Source organism: Mytilus edulis, chromosome 8 (assembly GCF_963676685.1).
Source record: "Mytilus edulis chromosome 8, xbMytEdul2.2, whole genome shotgun sequence".
Classification (NCBI taxonomy): Eukaryota; Metazoa; Mollusca; class Bivalvia; order Mytilida; family Mytilidae; genus Mytilus; species Mytilus edulis.
The window spans coordinates 12,044,298-12,057,775 of NC_092351.1; the positions used below are offsets into that span (position 1 = coordinate 12,044,298).

At 36.8% G+C, this 13,478-nt stretch overlaps 1 protein-coding gene across 1 annotated transcript; it reads right to left on the reverse strand.

The window, feature by feature from the left end:
- Positions 1 to 95: 95 nt before the first annotated feature.
- On the reverse strand, positions 96 to 7,543 carry LOC139484810 (heat shock 70 kDa protein 12B-like). The gene is made up of 5 exons (XM_071268793.1): positions 7,404 to 7,543; positions 5,188 to 5,573; positions 4,773 to 4,994; positions 2,179 to 2,335; positions 96 to 1,243 (listed from the first exon to the last, which is right to left on the reverse strand). The coding sequence occupies exons 2-5, from the start codon at positions 5,503 to 5,505 to the stop codon at positions 189 to 191; spliced, it is 1,752 nt and encodes a 583-aa protein (XP_071124894.1). The 5' UTR covers positions 5,506 to 5,573; positions 7,404 to 7,543; the 3' UTR covers positions 96 to 188.
- Between the last annotated feature and the right edge of the window lie 5,935 nt (positions 7,544 to 13,478).

Sequence of the window (13,478 nt, forward strand, 5' to 3'; positions counted from 1 at the left end):
GATTTTAATTTTATACAGTGTGCTAATGTGATACATTTGATCGGTATAATTTAAGTAGAATGAAATTTAGTGAAAATATCTAATAAATTTGAATGTAAGATTTACTTCTTTAATAGCAATAATTCTACAATTGTGTTTCTACCAAAACGATAAATGTAAATATAATCCGTTCAAATGTTTAATGCAATTCATCGCAAAAAGTCAAACTCTGCCTTTGTTTCTTCTCCTGTTGTTTTGTTTACAGCGCGCACCTGTAGCTCGGTTCTCCCAAAAATCATTTTAACGCCTACTTTACGGTTCTTTCCCCCTGTGGTGTCGGGCATTTGGACATTCAATTCACCATGATACATACAACCAGGGTCAGTGGTATATCTTGGATTTTTATGTAATGATGTCCAAATTTCTACTCTCATCGCTGTTTGGTTTGAACGGCAGGGTACGTAAACTTGTTCCCCAAACTCTTCATCTAATCCAGCGGGTTGTCCGATTTCTACGTGCCTATCAAAACGATCAGAACATAAGACGTCGCCTTCTTCTATCACTTTCTTATCTTCTGGGTCTACTCCTTCTTTGAATGGCGAATTAGTCTTAACTCCATACGTTGCTTTACATATTCTAGAAGAAATGATCCTCGGTTCGAAACCGAACTGGACTGCTCCCTTCAGAACCGCCAATCCAGCTTCATCTGGAATGATAATGATTTTTCCCGGGAACGCGCTCTCAACTGCATCACGTAACATGGGAGATTCGGAAAATCCTCCCACCATTAATATAATATTTGTTCCTCTTACTTTCGGGTCACCAAATATTTCTTCCAAATGTGTTGTAATGTGGTCACATGGTGTTTTAAAAAGTTCTCTTGCCGAGTCTGCTTCCATTCGAAGCTTGTCACCAACCCATGTAACACGTTTCGTTGACCTTGACATAGATTCCTTTAAATCTTGACCAGTTTCTTTTTCGTGTGCTTCTTTTAAGGATATTGGTACTTTGAATGTAACCTTTGATGACGAGTCTGGTCTGATACTTCGCTTTTTAATTTCAAATTCTCTGAGGAGATCAAGATGTCCAGCTTTGTCGTCTTCTCGAAAGCGGGAAATGGCTGGTGCTCCTAATAAATCTACCAAGAATTCCTCGAAAGCTTCGTCCACTTTGGTTCCACCCCAATCACCCCCATTGGCCATGTACAGTTGTTTGATAGTGCCGTCAGTTTGTACTTCCTGTACTGTGATATCTATTGTACCTCCTGTTAATAATATTTTACAATGTATGTTTATTATGTGAAGAGACTAACAGTAATATTATAATTTTAGAAACATTGAGCAATTGACGGATAATCATTTTATTCAAAGGAGTACTAGGTCCGGTAAGGGCCGGTTTTGGCCTCAAATTTCAAGTTCATCTTACGAAAGACTTTGGACACTTTTTAAGCACTTAAATGTCTATTTCAATTGATTCAATTATTTTTTGTGAAAGGTTTTAACTGATTTACACATTAAAAACGCTCCAATTCTAGCTTAAATGTGAAAAATCTATCAAATATGCCAAAAACTGTCACTTTTCATGTGGTTTTTGTCAAAATTGAAAGTGGCCGCATCCGTGTTCATCCTCGACCTTTATATATGTTATGTATTATCATTAAACACAACTTACATTTCAATATCAAGAATGAACACGAATGCGGCCACTTTCATTTAAGACGGAAACCGTCTTAAATTTAACTAAAATGCTGAAATTGTGAAGATTTCAGTAATTTAGCATGATTTAATGATGCAAGTACTCGATATATGTGCATTGTTATGCCAAAAACAGCCCATATTTATGTAGCAGAGGCATTATACCTTCCAAAAAATAACTAAAAGTTTACATTTAAACAATTTTGTTAAACTGCTATATTTTGGGGCCAAAAAGGGGTCTTACTGAACCTACTTGTTTCACAATACGGATACTTAGAGTTATCACCAAGGACAGAGTTTACTTCTAGGTAATTTAACTCTTTCCTTTTTTGTAATTTTTCGTTTCTTCTTATTTGGTTTCAGGTTTTTTTTCTTTCCTATTTTACTTAAACTATTCTAACTTTCTGAACATTCATTTTTCTTCACTTAAATGTACATGTAAATATCAGAAAGTTGGAAACAGTCCGTTATATGTTTGTTCTTAATAACAACTGAATAAACCAACCTCCAGCATCCAGAATAAGGTATTTAGTTCCGGGAGAAAAGGCATCTAGAGTTGATTTCCCGCCACAAACCATTCTCTCACTAGGGATATGTTTGCAGTAGATAGAAGCTGATTCAGGTTCAAGAGCCAGCATTAACTGACTGTTAGGTATACCGCCCTAAAATTGCAAGCACAATACAACTTTGAATTAAAAATAGACATTTTCTATCAATATACGATGTATCCGGTTAATTAAGCAGTTTTTTGTTTCGAATATAAATTTGTGAAGATCGTATCTAATTCAATCTCATCACACCAGTTATACAATGTATCAAAAGAATCTCATCAGATGAAATTATTTTGCTGCGTACTCGATTTTATATAAAAAAAGATTTATTTGTCAAATATACATCTCATATAAATAATTCGGTTGTATAATCATCAAATGACTATAGTTTCTAATGATAAAATATTGAATTAGTTTAAACATATTTATTTATAGTGGATTGGGAAACAAGTTATTGTAACTTATAGTAATCCCTTTCCACTTTGCGGGTGCGAGTGATGCCTTGTAGCGGCATTAGCCTACATTTTTCCGAAATCTACAAGGATGTCTTTTACGTGCAATAGATATGACTCTCTCTTAACACGGGTCAGCCGTTTATCGTCCCCTTCCGACGGACTATCATCGTTTCCTCAAGACCATACTCGCAAATGGTGTCACGGGAGAGCCGAAAATTCAGTCCCTGAAATTTTTATCTCGGAACGGGAAACGAACCAGGAACCTTTGTGTTAGTAGTCCGATGCACTAACCACTACACCACGGCTCTCTGTTATATTGAATTACAAGATGCATCTTAGCTTTGTTAAACATTTAAAGGACATGACATGTTTTGACAAAAATATTGGTACCATTGACATAAAGCTAGGTTCACACTGCCGATCAGATCAACTCGATGATCCCGATTGTCCAAATTTCCACGACCAAGCGAAACCAAATTCTTGATCGGGACTGTTTACGACTTCTAACCGACTGCTATCCGACTGTACACGAACTTAACTAGACCATTCACGACTCCTTGAAGACTCCATCACGACTCCAACCCGACCACTAATTGAATACATATACGATGATTCCGACCAATTCACGATCTTTACTAGACTAGCTAGACCAAATCAACTATACTCGATCTCAGCCGGAACTCGGCCAGACCAGATCGACTTGATCGTGAAGAGGTCGTAGGGAAAGTCGGGCATTGGTCGGGTATGTACAATTTTAGTATAAAACGTCTGAATTTTTAATATCACCCGCTGCAGCGGAGATAGCATTGAGTGTTACCCTTGTCCGTCCGTAAGTACGTTTGCCTCAATAAAATTCTATGAAACGTTTGAGCAATGCTTAATACCATAAAACACAGATCAAGTGCGAATTTGGGTGGCGTCACTTTTATCATTCTTTGGTAATGACTCTTTATAGCGTTATATACAAGCTGGGGCATTATCTGTGTCCCATATAGACACATTCTCTGTTTATTTGGTTAGATTCAGTAGTTCACAGAATGTCTGAGAAAAATTATACATTTAAAGTATCTACATGGAAATAAAGCATTTTGGATTATTTGTCAAGGTGGTTAGAGCTCAGATAGACAAATTAATAGCTGTGACGGAACTTGCAGAGAAAATAGAAGACAAACAAAAAGGGGTAGACTGCTGTTTGTCTTCTCGTCGGCTTTTGTTTTTCGCTATGGCTGTGTCGGTTTGTTTTCGACAATTGAGTTTGATTGTTCCTTTAGTATCTTTTATCTCTCTTTTAAAATTTTACACCTCCTTGCAAAAGTACAGACGCGTACTGTACATGGAGGAATTTGTGTATAGTTAAGAAATAAATAGAGACAATATAGTTTTGTAGAAGCAAAGTTACGGGAGTTAATCAGAGCTGCACACATATTTCGAGAATCGTGTATGGCCGAGTAGAGATCGAAGAGTGGTCGAATGTTGTCGCGTAGAGATCGGTTATTGGTCGAGTTGGTCTGGGATGAAAAAATATAGAATTCGCAGTGATTATGAAGTGATCGGGCATCTGGACCACATATCGAACAAATTGGCGTTGATCGGGAAATGATCGGAAATAAGTCGAGCAAAGATCGAAATGATCGAGTACTGATCGGTAAACAATTTGTATTCCGACCAAACTCGACCTCTACATGATACTTTCCAGATCAATTCGACCACTACTCTACAAATTCTCGATCTCTTCTCGAGTGACTAGCTTCTCGATTCTTACTCGAATGTTTTTGACATGTCAAAAACTCTCGGATAGAAAGACAGATCGATGACGACCCTAGGTAGACTACCCCGAACATTCTTGACGATTGAGTCAGACCAGTTTCCTGATCGCTCATTTTGTCTTGATCGGGATTGATCGAGTTGGTCTGATCGGCAGTGTGAGCTTTAAAACACCAGTTGGCAGTACCAAACTTCTTCGAAAAGCCGACCTACTTAGACAAACAAAATGGTCCAAATTACCTGACGGCCATTGCATTCATGCTGATAAAACTATACAACCCAGATGAGAAAAATGAAAGACAAAAGAAAAAATATTTTCATGTATATACCTTAACAGCTGCCTCTCTCATAAATTGTTTAGCAGCGTCACTCCATATGGCAGGGACAGTTAAGACCCAGTTAATCTCGGTAGGTCTTATCACATCCTGTCCTTTCTTACTAAGTGTCCTCATTAAATGTTCCCTCATAAACTTTATACTTTCCGATATCACCTTCATTGCTGGGAGAAGTTTACCTTTGTCATCTTCTAACATTAAGTCACGTGGAATTTCCTAGATACGAAATTAAATAAAAAAATCTTACTTAACAATAAATTCATGCATAATAAGGCAAGCATAATAAAGATAGTTTCTACCTTTGACTCTTTTTTTATATAGTTCTAAACTCATAATTCAATCATATATGTAAAATTGTATTTGTTTTTAAATTTCCTACTTATAGAAAATCTTCTGTACGGTATATTACCTGGCTTTTGTATAAGTTCATTTTAAATCGACGGAAGTAGTACCAGTTTGCGTGGTCCTCTTCTTGTGCCAGTTCTGTGTATTTGTCTTCAGCCTCGATTCCAAACGAATAAAAATTTTGAGCGGGATCAAACAAAACACATGTTGGAGTTTTCAGTGACAGTCCAGCATTTGACCCAGTGGTCCAGCTGAATCCATGAATCCTCAGTGGGTCCTCCTTGAAGTCTGCTCGAGTCTGGAAGGCGTATCCAGAAAAGGTGGTACCGAAATCAATGGCGGCCACTAACAAAGGTTCTGACACAACTTCTGCACAAGCCATTATTATTGTATGTAAACAAACAGCAGAAACCAGTATAAATACAATCCTGTCCAAGAGTTTTATTACATCTGAAAGAAAGAGAAGGCCCATTTTCTTTTTGTTTCTAATTACATTTTTTATTAATATACAGGACAGTACCAACAAGAAGACTAATACAACCGCCTATTCTGGCACACAAATTGATTAATTCAGATATTTTTTTCATGATGAGCAAAAGATACATTTCTAATACATTGCTTTAAAATGTATCCATTATCATTTTTTTGGATACAAAGATCTTATGATCATCCAACCTCCAATTAAAAATAATTTATTCTTAATATTAATTAACATAATATTAATCCAAATTATATTACTTTCGATTGAGTAACAAAAACTAAAGATGTCAACCAAAAAAAAATATACTAGTATATGGACCATTGTTCTCCCCCCCCCCCCCCCCCCCCCTGATACTTTTTCCGGGAGTAAGAACTGGATCGATCCAGTCTCCCCCCTCGGAAAAAAAATTACATGATCCCACTTTCCCTACTCGGTGTGACGAGGAACCAGGGTCAGGCCTACCCCCTGCCGAGTAATACGAAAAGCTCATTTCACCCTTGTACGTAGTAACATCGGCAACGTCCGTTGGAAATCAATTATCCATAGTAACCTTCTTTAACGTTACCAAGCAAGTATCGTGGACACATATACAAACCAGTTATCATAATAACAGACTGTCGGACCCATAGACATACATGTTGACAGGCTATTAAAAACATATATATATACCAGTGTATGACCATGTCCAATGACTGGTATGGAGGAGACACACAGACTGGTGAACATGAAGACAGACTTGAAGGCATATCGACAGACTGGTTGGTAAAAACACAATGTGGAGAACATGTAAACGGATTTGGGGACACATACACAGATTGAAAGCTATGTTTTTAGACTACTGAACATAAAGTAAGACTGATTGACATTTAGACAGGCGAGTGGAAATGCAGAAATGAACTCAGATAAGGGGAAATGTGATGAAATCACTATACTGTCTGACATGCTCAAGCTAAAGTACACAGATGGCTGCACATACTTTAAGGTAAATGTTTAACGTAGGATAACTTCTTTAAATAAGTTCTATACCAATGTCTGTTTTTCAGGATGTTAAATATATTGATAAATAGAAAGTTTCAGTCTATCGTATATCAATGGATGGCAATTTTGTTTAACAAATTATTAACATCGGAATAATTTTTTTCGAATGCAAACGGCAAAATAAAGATCCCCACCCAAACTCCCCGAACCCTGATCTTTCTTGTAACAAGCGTGTCATCTAATGTAACACAATTTGTACTAAAAATTTCGTATATGCAACAGACATGACAGACAGACAGACATGATATAGTTGACTGTAAAAAAGTACAGACAAACAGACAGACAGACAAACAGACAGTAGTACTGTCTGTTTACTTTTATACATATGAATATCTATATAATCAAATTTTATTTTCCATGATCATCTGCAATTTATTTGCCTTAAATGACATACATGTATATTGAAGCATTAACAGTAAGTCTAAAAATACTATAAATTGACCAATTTATTCATCCATCGAAAGTGGAAGTTAAAAGGAGGAGGTACCAGATCTGTTGCTATGTAAACCATCTTCACATTTAATCCAAGGAACATGCAATCACCCTTCTGAACGTATGAAGTTGATGTCTTATTGCATTCAAAGTGAGTCATTTGAGGGTTATGCACTACAGCTAGCCTATCATTCATATTGTTTTGCTTTACAGTTATCACTGAAAACTAATGGAAATCGAAAGTAGAAATATGAATAGAATAATAATCCTTATCTTTTACATTTTTCTTAATTTCAGAGCTTAAAAAGAATCAAAATATTAAAACCTACCTTGCCTGTTGTCCAAGAGATTAAAGATGATCTCTCATTGTTGTTTTATTACTGTGTAATCTCGAACGGATCAGGTACGTTAACACGGAAGGTAAATTCAGTCAGGTGTGTTAATATTGATTTCACTGTTACAGTAAATCCTGGCTTTAACGAAGTTTAAATTGTAACGATACACAAGTTTTTGCTTTGATTTATTTATATAATAAAATATAACAAATAAGAAAAACTGTGAAATTATCCAATGAAAACATTCATTTACAAAGCAAATGCATATGATTAAACTAATCTGCCCAAATTGGAAAGTGAGAAAATATCGTAGTGGTAAAATAATGACAAAAGTCGACAGTCAGTAGCGTATCTAGAAATTTTTGTAAGAGGGGGCACGCTGACTGCCTTGGAATGGGCCTGCTGCAGTTATGCTTCAGTGATTCCATATAAAATCAACCATTTCTTTCCGAAAAAAGGGGGGACTCGGGCCCCCTCCCCCCTAAATCCGCCTCTGGTAGTTAACTTCGTAAATGAGAATACAATATTCAAATATCTACAAAGGCATTCATGATTTTAAGCAGACCATGTTTCAGTGTAAAGTTTTAAGTTCTAATATCGATTTTCGTTGACAAGTATATTAAAATTAGTTAACATAACTTATAAATACTACACATGCCTCATTCCCTTCAACGGTTGATTGAATTTTGATTGCTGATAATTTGAAATCTTTGATATCACTGATTGTTATATGAATTGTCTTTGATGGATTAATAATGAAAATAACATTTTTCTCAAATAAAATTTTTACAAAGTTATTGCCAAACTGTACAAGCCGTCCGACAACCCACTAGACAACGTTCAGCCGCTGCAGTAAAGAATTTTAGATCAAGTAACACTTTGAACTTTGAACACTTTCTTATGTATAACTTTAGTGCTCCTAATGTATCATTTTTATTGATCAAATCATGTGTGGAAATGTAAAGTAAAAGGACGTGTGATAGTGATTTCCTAGTAACGTAATTACATACAGATACTAACTTAGTTCTCAATAGTTCGTAAATATTCGGCGAAATTGTAGACTGACTTCAACATATTCAATTAAATACACACAACACAACACTATAATAAAAAATAAAAATCAGGGCGAACGGTCTCAGGGCGAAACGGAACTAGGGCGAACAGTAACTAGGGCGAACCGAAATCAGGGCGGACGGACCCGGATTCCCCTTCAACGAAGTAATTCAGAAACAGAGAAAAATAAAATATTGTTTTTTGAATGATGAGTAGTAGAGAGAGAGATGTTTTATGCAACCGCAAAACGCAGGGCGCTAGGGCGCTGACGTCATATGCCCAATGCCCCGCCCCCAATATTATATATGGGCATAAATATACTAGTTCTTATGACGTCAGCGGAAGTAAGGAAGGTCATGACTAGGTGCGACCATGAGTCATCAGGATGCAAGATCGGGGCATGACTCACTACATGAGTTATCAGGATGCAATATCAGGGCATGACTCACTAAATGACAATACCATGACTCATCGTCGAAAGAACCACATATGACCATATAAGGAAATAACCCATAGTATGATATGACCATATAAGGAAAACATGTCCAAATAAGGTCAACACTTTATTTTCACTCAGAAACCGAGATGAACGCATATGACCATATAAGGAAATAACTCAGAGTATCAAATGACCATATTAGGAAAATATGTCCAAATAAGGTCAACACTTTATTTTCACTCGAAAATCGAAATAAACACACATGTCCATATATGGAAGTATGATATGACCATATAAGGAAAATATGTTCAGACAATGTATGTCATTCAAAAATCAACCTCTTGAAAGCGATGGAGAGGGGAGGCAACTCGGGAAATGGGAGATAACTCTAGACGAACCGACATTGGTCTAGTATATCATTCTGTTTAATCATATATAATAGGAAGGAGTGATGTATGGCGTCCACAATAACGACGTGTCTAGTTTTAAACGCTTATTTATTCACAAACAAATTCATTGTGTCTGTATTTGACGAAATGTATGCAGTACAATCCACAACTGTCGCCGTCTTCGGGCTGCACTCGCACCCGACTGAACTTTTATCGGGGTCCGTTGGCGACCAACACGTCTCTGAAGCGAGATCGATACTTTTCTGGCGCTCGACCGAACGAATCGAAAAATTCGACGGGTCCCTCTCGCAGGAAGTGGAACGCCACCCAGTGAATGCCCTTGCCGTCGCAGTCGTCCGTGTTGACGACGAAACTGCGGGGTCTGTTCGAGACTTCATCCGGCAGTTCATCGGTACAACACACGGTCGCCGGCAGGTCTTCGAGATAACACTCCAGTTCGTATCCGTAGGTTCCCTCCACGCCGTCGTCTTCCGTTCTGCATCGTTTGGCGGATGGTTCGTCGATCGCCACTGTCCCTCTCTTGATGGATCTCGAGTCCCCGGGCGTGCGCAAATACCAGTTCGCATGCGCGGCAAGCCATCAGGTCCGATTAGCTTCCGACGTCTTCTTCCCCGAATTCCATGGTGTTTGATTCGCTTCCGGTGGAATCGTCGTTTTCGTCCTCGGCTTCGGCGTCGTCCTCGCCTCCGCCCAAGACGTCGCTTCGTAATCTCAAGTGTTCGGATGTAGCGGCCTTCAGATCCACCAGAAGGTATCCGAAGGGTCTCCTCGTGGCCTCTCGGAACGTTTGCATCAAGAGGTGTCTCTGACTCAGATACATCTGTCTACCTAGCGTGGCGACGGGCTGGCGATCAACTGGATTGTCGAAGAGGACCAGATAGTCACAGTTTCTGATTCACAGCCACCACCGACAGGTATCGATGATGCGATCCATCCGTGAACAAGTCGTTGATGCGACGGTCTTTGGCCGAGGTCGACATCGGGTCGTCCAGCACGAGTAAGTTTCTGGTCCGTGCATCGAAGAAGTGATCGGCTTCCAACTCGGTCGGGATACCGCGAACGAATTCCACGGTGGGCACCACCGTCTTTCGAATCTCGTCGTAGAGGGGTTGCCATCGTCGGTACAGCCAGACGATCTTCTCCGGCACCGGGTTGCACGTGGATCTTCGCAATGCTTCCTTCACGAAAAACGTCTTGCCGCAGGAGGTCGGACCGGAGACGATCATGGTGAACGGGTGTTGAAAACGAAAACTTTCTTGCGTCGCATTTTGGGAATGAGGCATGTGTAGTATTTATAACTTATGTTAACTAATTTTGATATACTTGTCAACGAAAATCGATATTAGAACTTAAAACTTTACACTGAAACATGGTCTGCTTAAAATCATGAATGCCTTTGTAGATATTTGAATATTGTATTCTCATTTACGAAGTTAACTACCAGAGGCGGATTTAGGGGGGAGGGGCCCGAGTCCCCCCTTTTTTTGGAAAGAAATGGTTGATTTTATATGGAATCACTGAAGCGGCATGACTGCAGCAGGCCCATTCCAAGGCAGTCAGCGTGCCCCCTCTTACAAAAATTTCTAGATCCGCCACTGACTGTCGACTTTTGTCATTATTTTACCATGATATTCAAGTTTTCAAAATCTGCATTTTGATTGGCTATATATTCATTTTTTTTAATTGCTTTCAATGACTTTTTATTCCTTTTTCCTCCTCATCATGTACCGAAAATCAGCAAATGTTACAAATGAGAGAACTTTTGTATGATGATATTTTAGTGTGGTAAATTTACTGTTTCATTCGGGTGAAGAAATGAAAATGGGGATATAAAGGATGTAAAAGAACATTATGGGATTAAAATTCCATAGAAGCTTCAACATTTGTCGTGCTGTTCATCGGAGGCAGTCAGACTAGAGAGCAAAGGACGAAGCTTAAAACATATAAAATTGTAATATATTAAATTGTGTTACTCAATAAACCGTTGAAGTTGTTATTATGAACGTGTGGATTAATTTTGCATTTCATTTGTTTGGTTAAAATTATTCTATGTGATTTGCAGCGTTGTTATATGGCAGTGTCTGCTCGTTCCCGCATGCAAGTACGAATAGCCAAATTGGCCTTCGTGGACTACGCGTACCCGCCTCCGGTTTTATAATTTAATGTCATCAGATCGGGAATAAAATGTGAAAAAAACGGAAATTATTGCAATATTAAAGTGAAAAACAAAATGATTACTCACAGAGATTTTAAGATTTGAAATGTCAAAATTTCGACTATAAAAAAAAGGTTAATGCCGATTATTGATTATTGGAATGATGTAATAATGGAATATACGATATTTATTTAGATGAGAATCAAATTAAAAAGGCATTACAAACAAATGAGAACAACAGAAACAAAATAAGAACATTTTAAGTTATATTAAAGCATTTAATGATCATAAATAAAATCAGTAAATAACCGATAATTTTCGTGTATCTTTTACGTTTCATTCTCGATTTATCATATGACAGTTTATTATGAAATCGGTTGCGGGTACGCGTAGCCTACGAAGGCCAAATTGCCTACGCGTAGACTCTTTATTATATTTTAAACATGCAAGAAAATCATTCCTTTTAGTCCAATTATCTCCTGATGTGATGGACCCTTTAATTGCTCACGTACTGATGTGTGACATATTAATTAGAGCAGGAGCTACAAATGTATTGAAAAATTGACTTGTTATTCACATGGTATGGGTAAAATCTCTTTGTTCTTACTGTGCTATAATCTGGATAATGCACAGCAAAGGTGTGCATTAACTACCTCAGATATACTGCACAGTTCAAATCTATTTTTACCTTTATACAATACAATACAATACAATACAATACAATATTTTTATTTTCCAAATTAAAGGGCCCATTAAGAGCATAACATTAATTACAACATGACATAAACATTACAGAGTGATTAAAGAAACATAAAATAATAATTGAAATTCAAATGCATGAAGAAAGGATCAGTGGTCAAGGGGAGATAATTTTGATATATTTTAGAGTATCTAACTAATTTTCTGATTTTCTTAGTTGCAGGCCTTTATCCAGGTATGCACATAAAATAGATAGAAATCTGCTATCTTCATTAATCATGATCCATGAAAAAAGATCATTTATATTTAAACTATCTAAACTGGGGTATTTTTTTATATAATCAGTGATATCTCTTCTGAGGTTATTGTAAATAGGGCATTCCAGAAGAAAGTGCATTTCATTTTCAATACAATTTGTATTACAATATAAACATATCCTCTCATGTCGAGGTAATATTTCATATTTACCACATACATTGGTAATTCGTTCATGTCTGCCAGTTTCTATTCTTAAACAGTGATTGCTAAGTCTGTATTTTGTTAATAAATGTTTTTGTGGGTGCTTTAAATCTAAATAATTTTCATAGTCAAATGACTTTTTGAATGAAAAATAAGTGTCCAATTTGCCTTGATTCTGTAAATAAAAATCTCGCATTTTCTCCCAATCATTTTGAAAATTTGATTTGAGCTGTTTTTTCAATAAGTTTTTAAATTTATTTTTTCCTAGATTTTTACATATATTTAGGTCAATACCCAATTTTTCACTGTAGAAAATGATATTAGAGAGCCATGAATTATTGGAACTGGTTTGACCTTTACTTTCTATCATTTTTAACTCAGCATAAGCATTTTTCAATAAATCAGATGGAGAATTCTCTAGTCTATGCCAATACATAAACATATGTGTTAGCAAATTTATATAAAGAGGATATCTACCCAATTCAGACAGGACTGCTACATTTGTGCACATCTTTGTAACATCAATAATATACTTACAAAATTTTAAATTTAGCTTCTCAAACTCCCAATCTTTAAATATGTCATAAAGGGACAAATTTTTCCTTTTAGAAGTAATGTTAATAACACCCCAATTTTCACAACCATAAGTTACAATTGGCTGTATACAGTGATCAAATAAATGCAAAAGAGTTTTAATAGGAGGATTAGATGATTTCAAATCTTTATAAAGTTTAAAACTGGCCTTTTGACCTTTTTGGAATAATTGTTTCCTGGCTTCATTAAAGTTTCCAGTATTTTGGATGACTATGCCAAGATATTTGTATTGTTTAACACATTCAATAGAATTATTTCCT

What these genes read in the sequence shown, in the direction of transcription:
- LOC139484810 (XM_071268793.1), bottom strand. Translation starts at nt 5,505, where the DNA reads ATGGCTTGTGCAGAAGTTGTGTCAGAACCTTTGTTAGTGGCCGCCATT. An exon ending in TGAACTTATACAAAAGCCAG is followed by an intron (nt 4,995 to 5,187) that starts GTAATATACCGT and finishes TTTCGTATCTAG; the next exon opens with GAAATTCCACGTGACTTAAT. An exon ending in TGAGAGAGGCAGCTGTTAAG is followed by an intron (nt 2,336 to 4,772) that starts GTATATACATGA and finishes TTGCAATTTTAG; the next exon opens with GGCGGTATACCTAACAGTCA.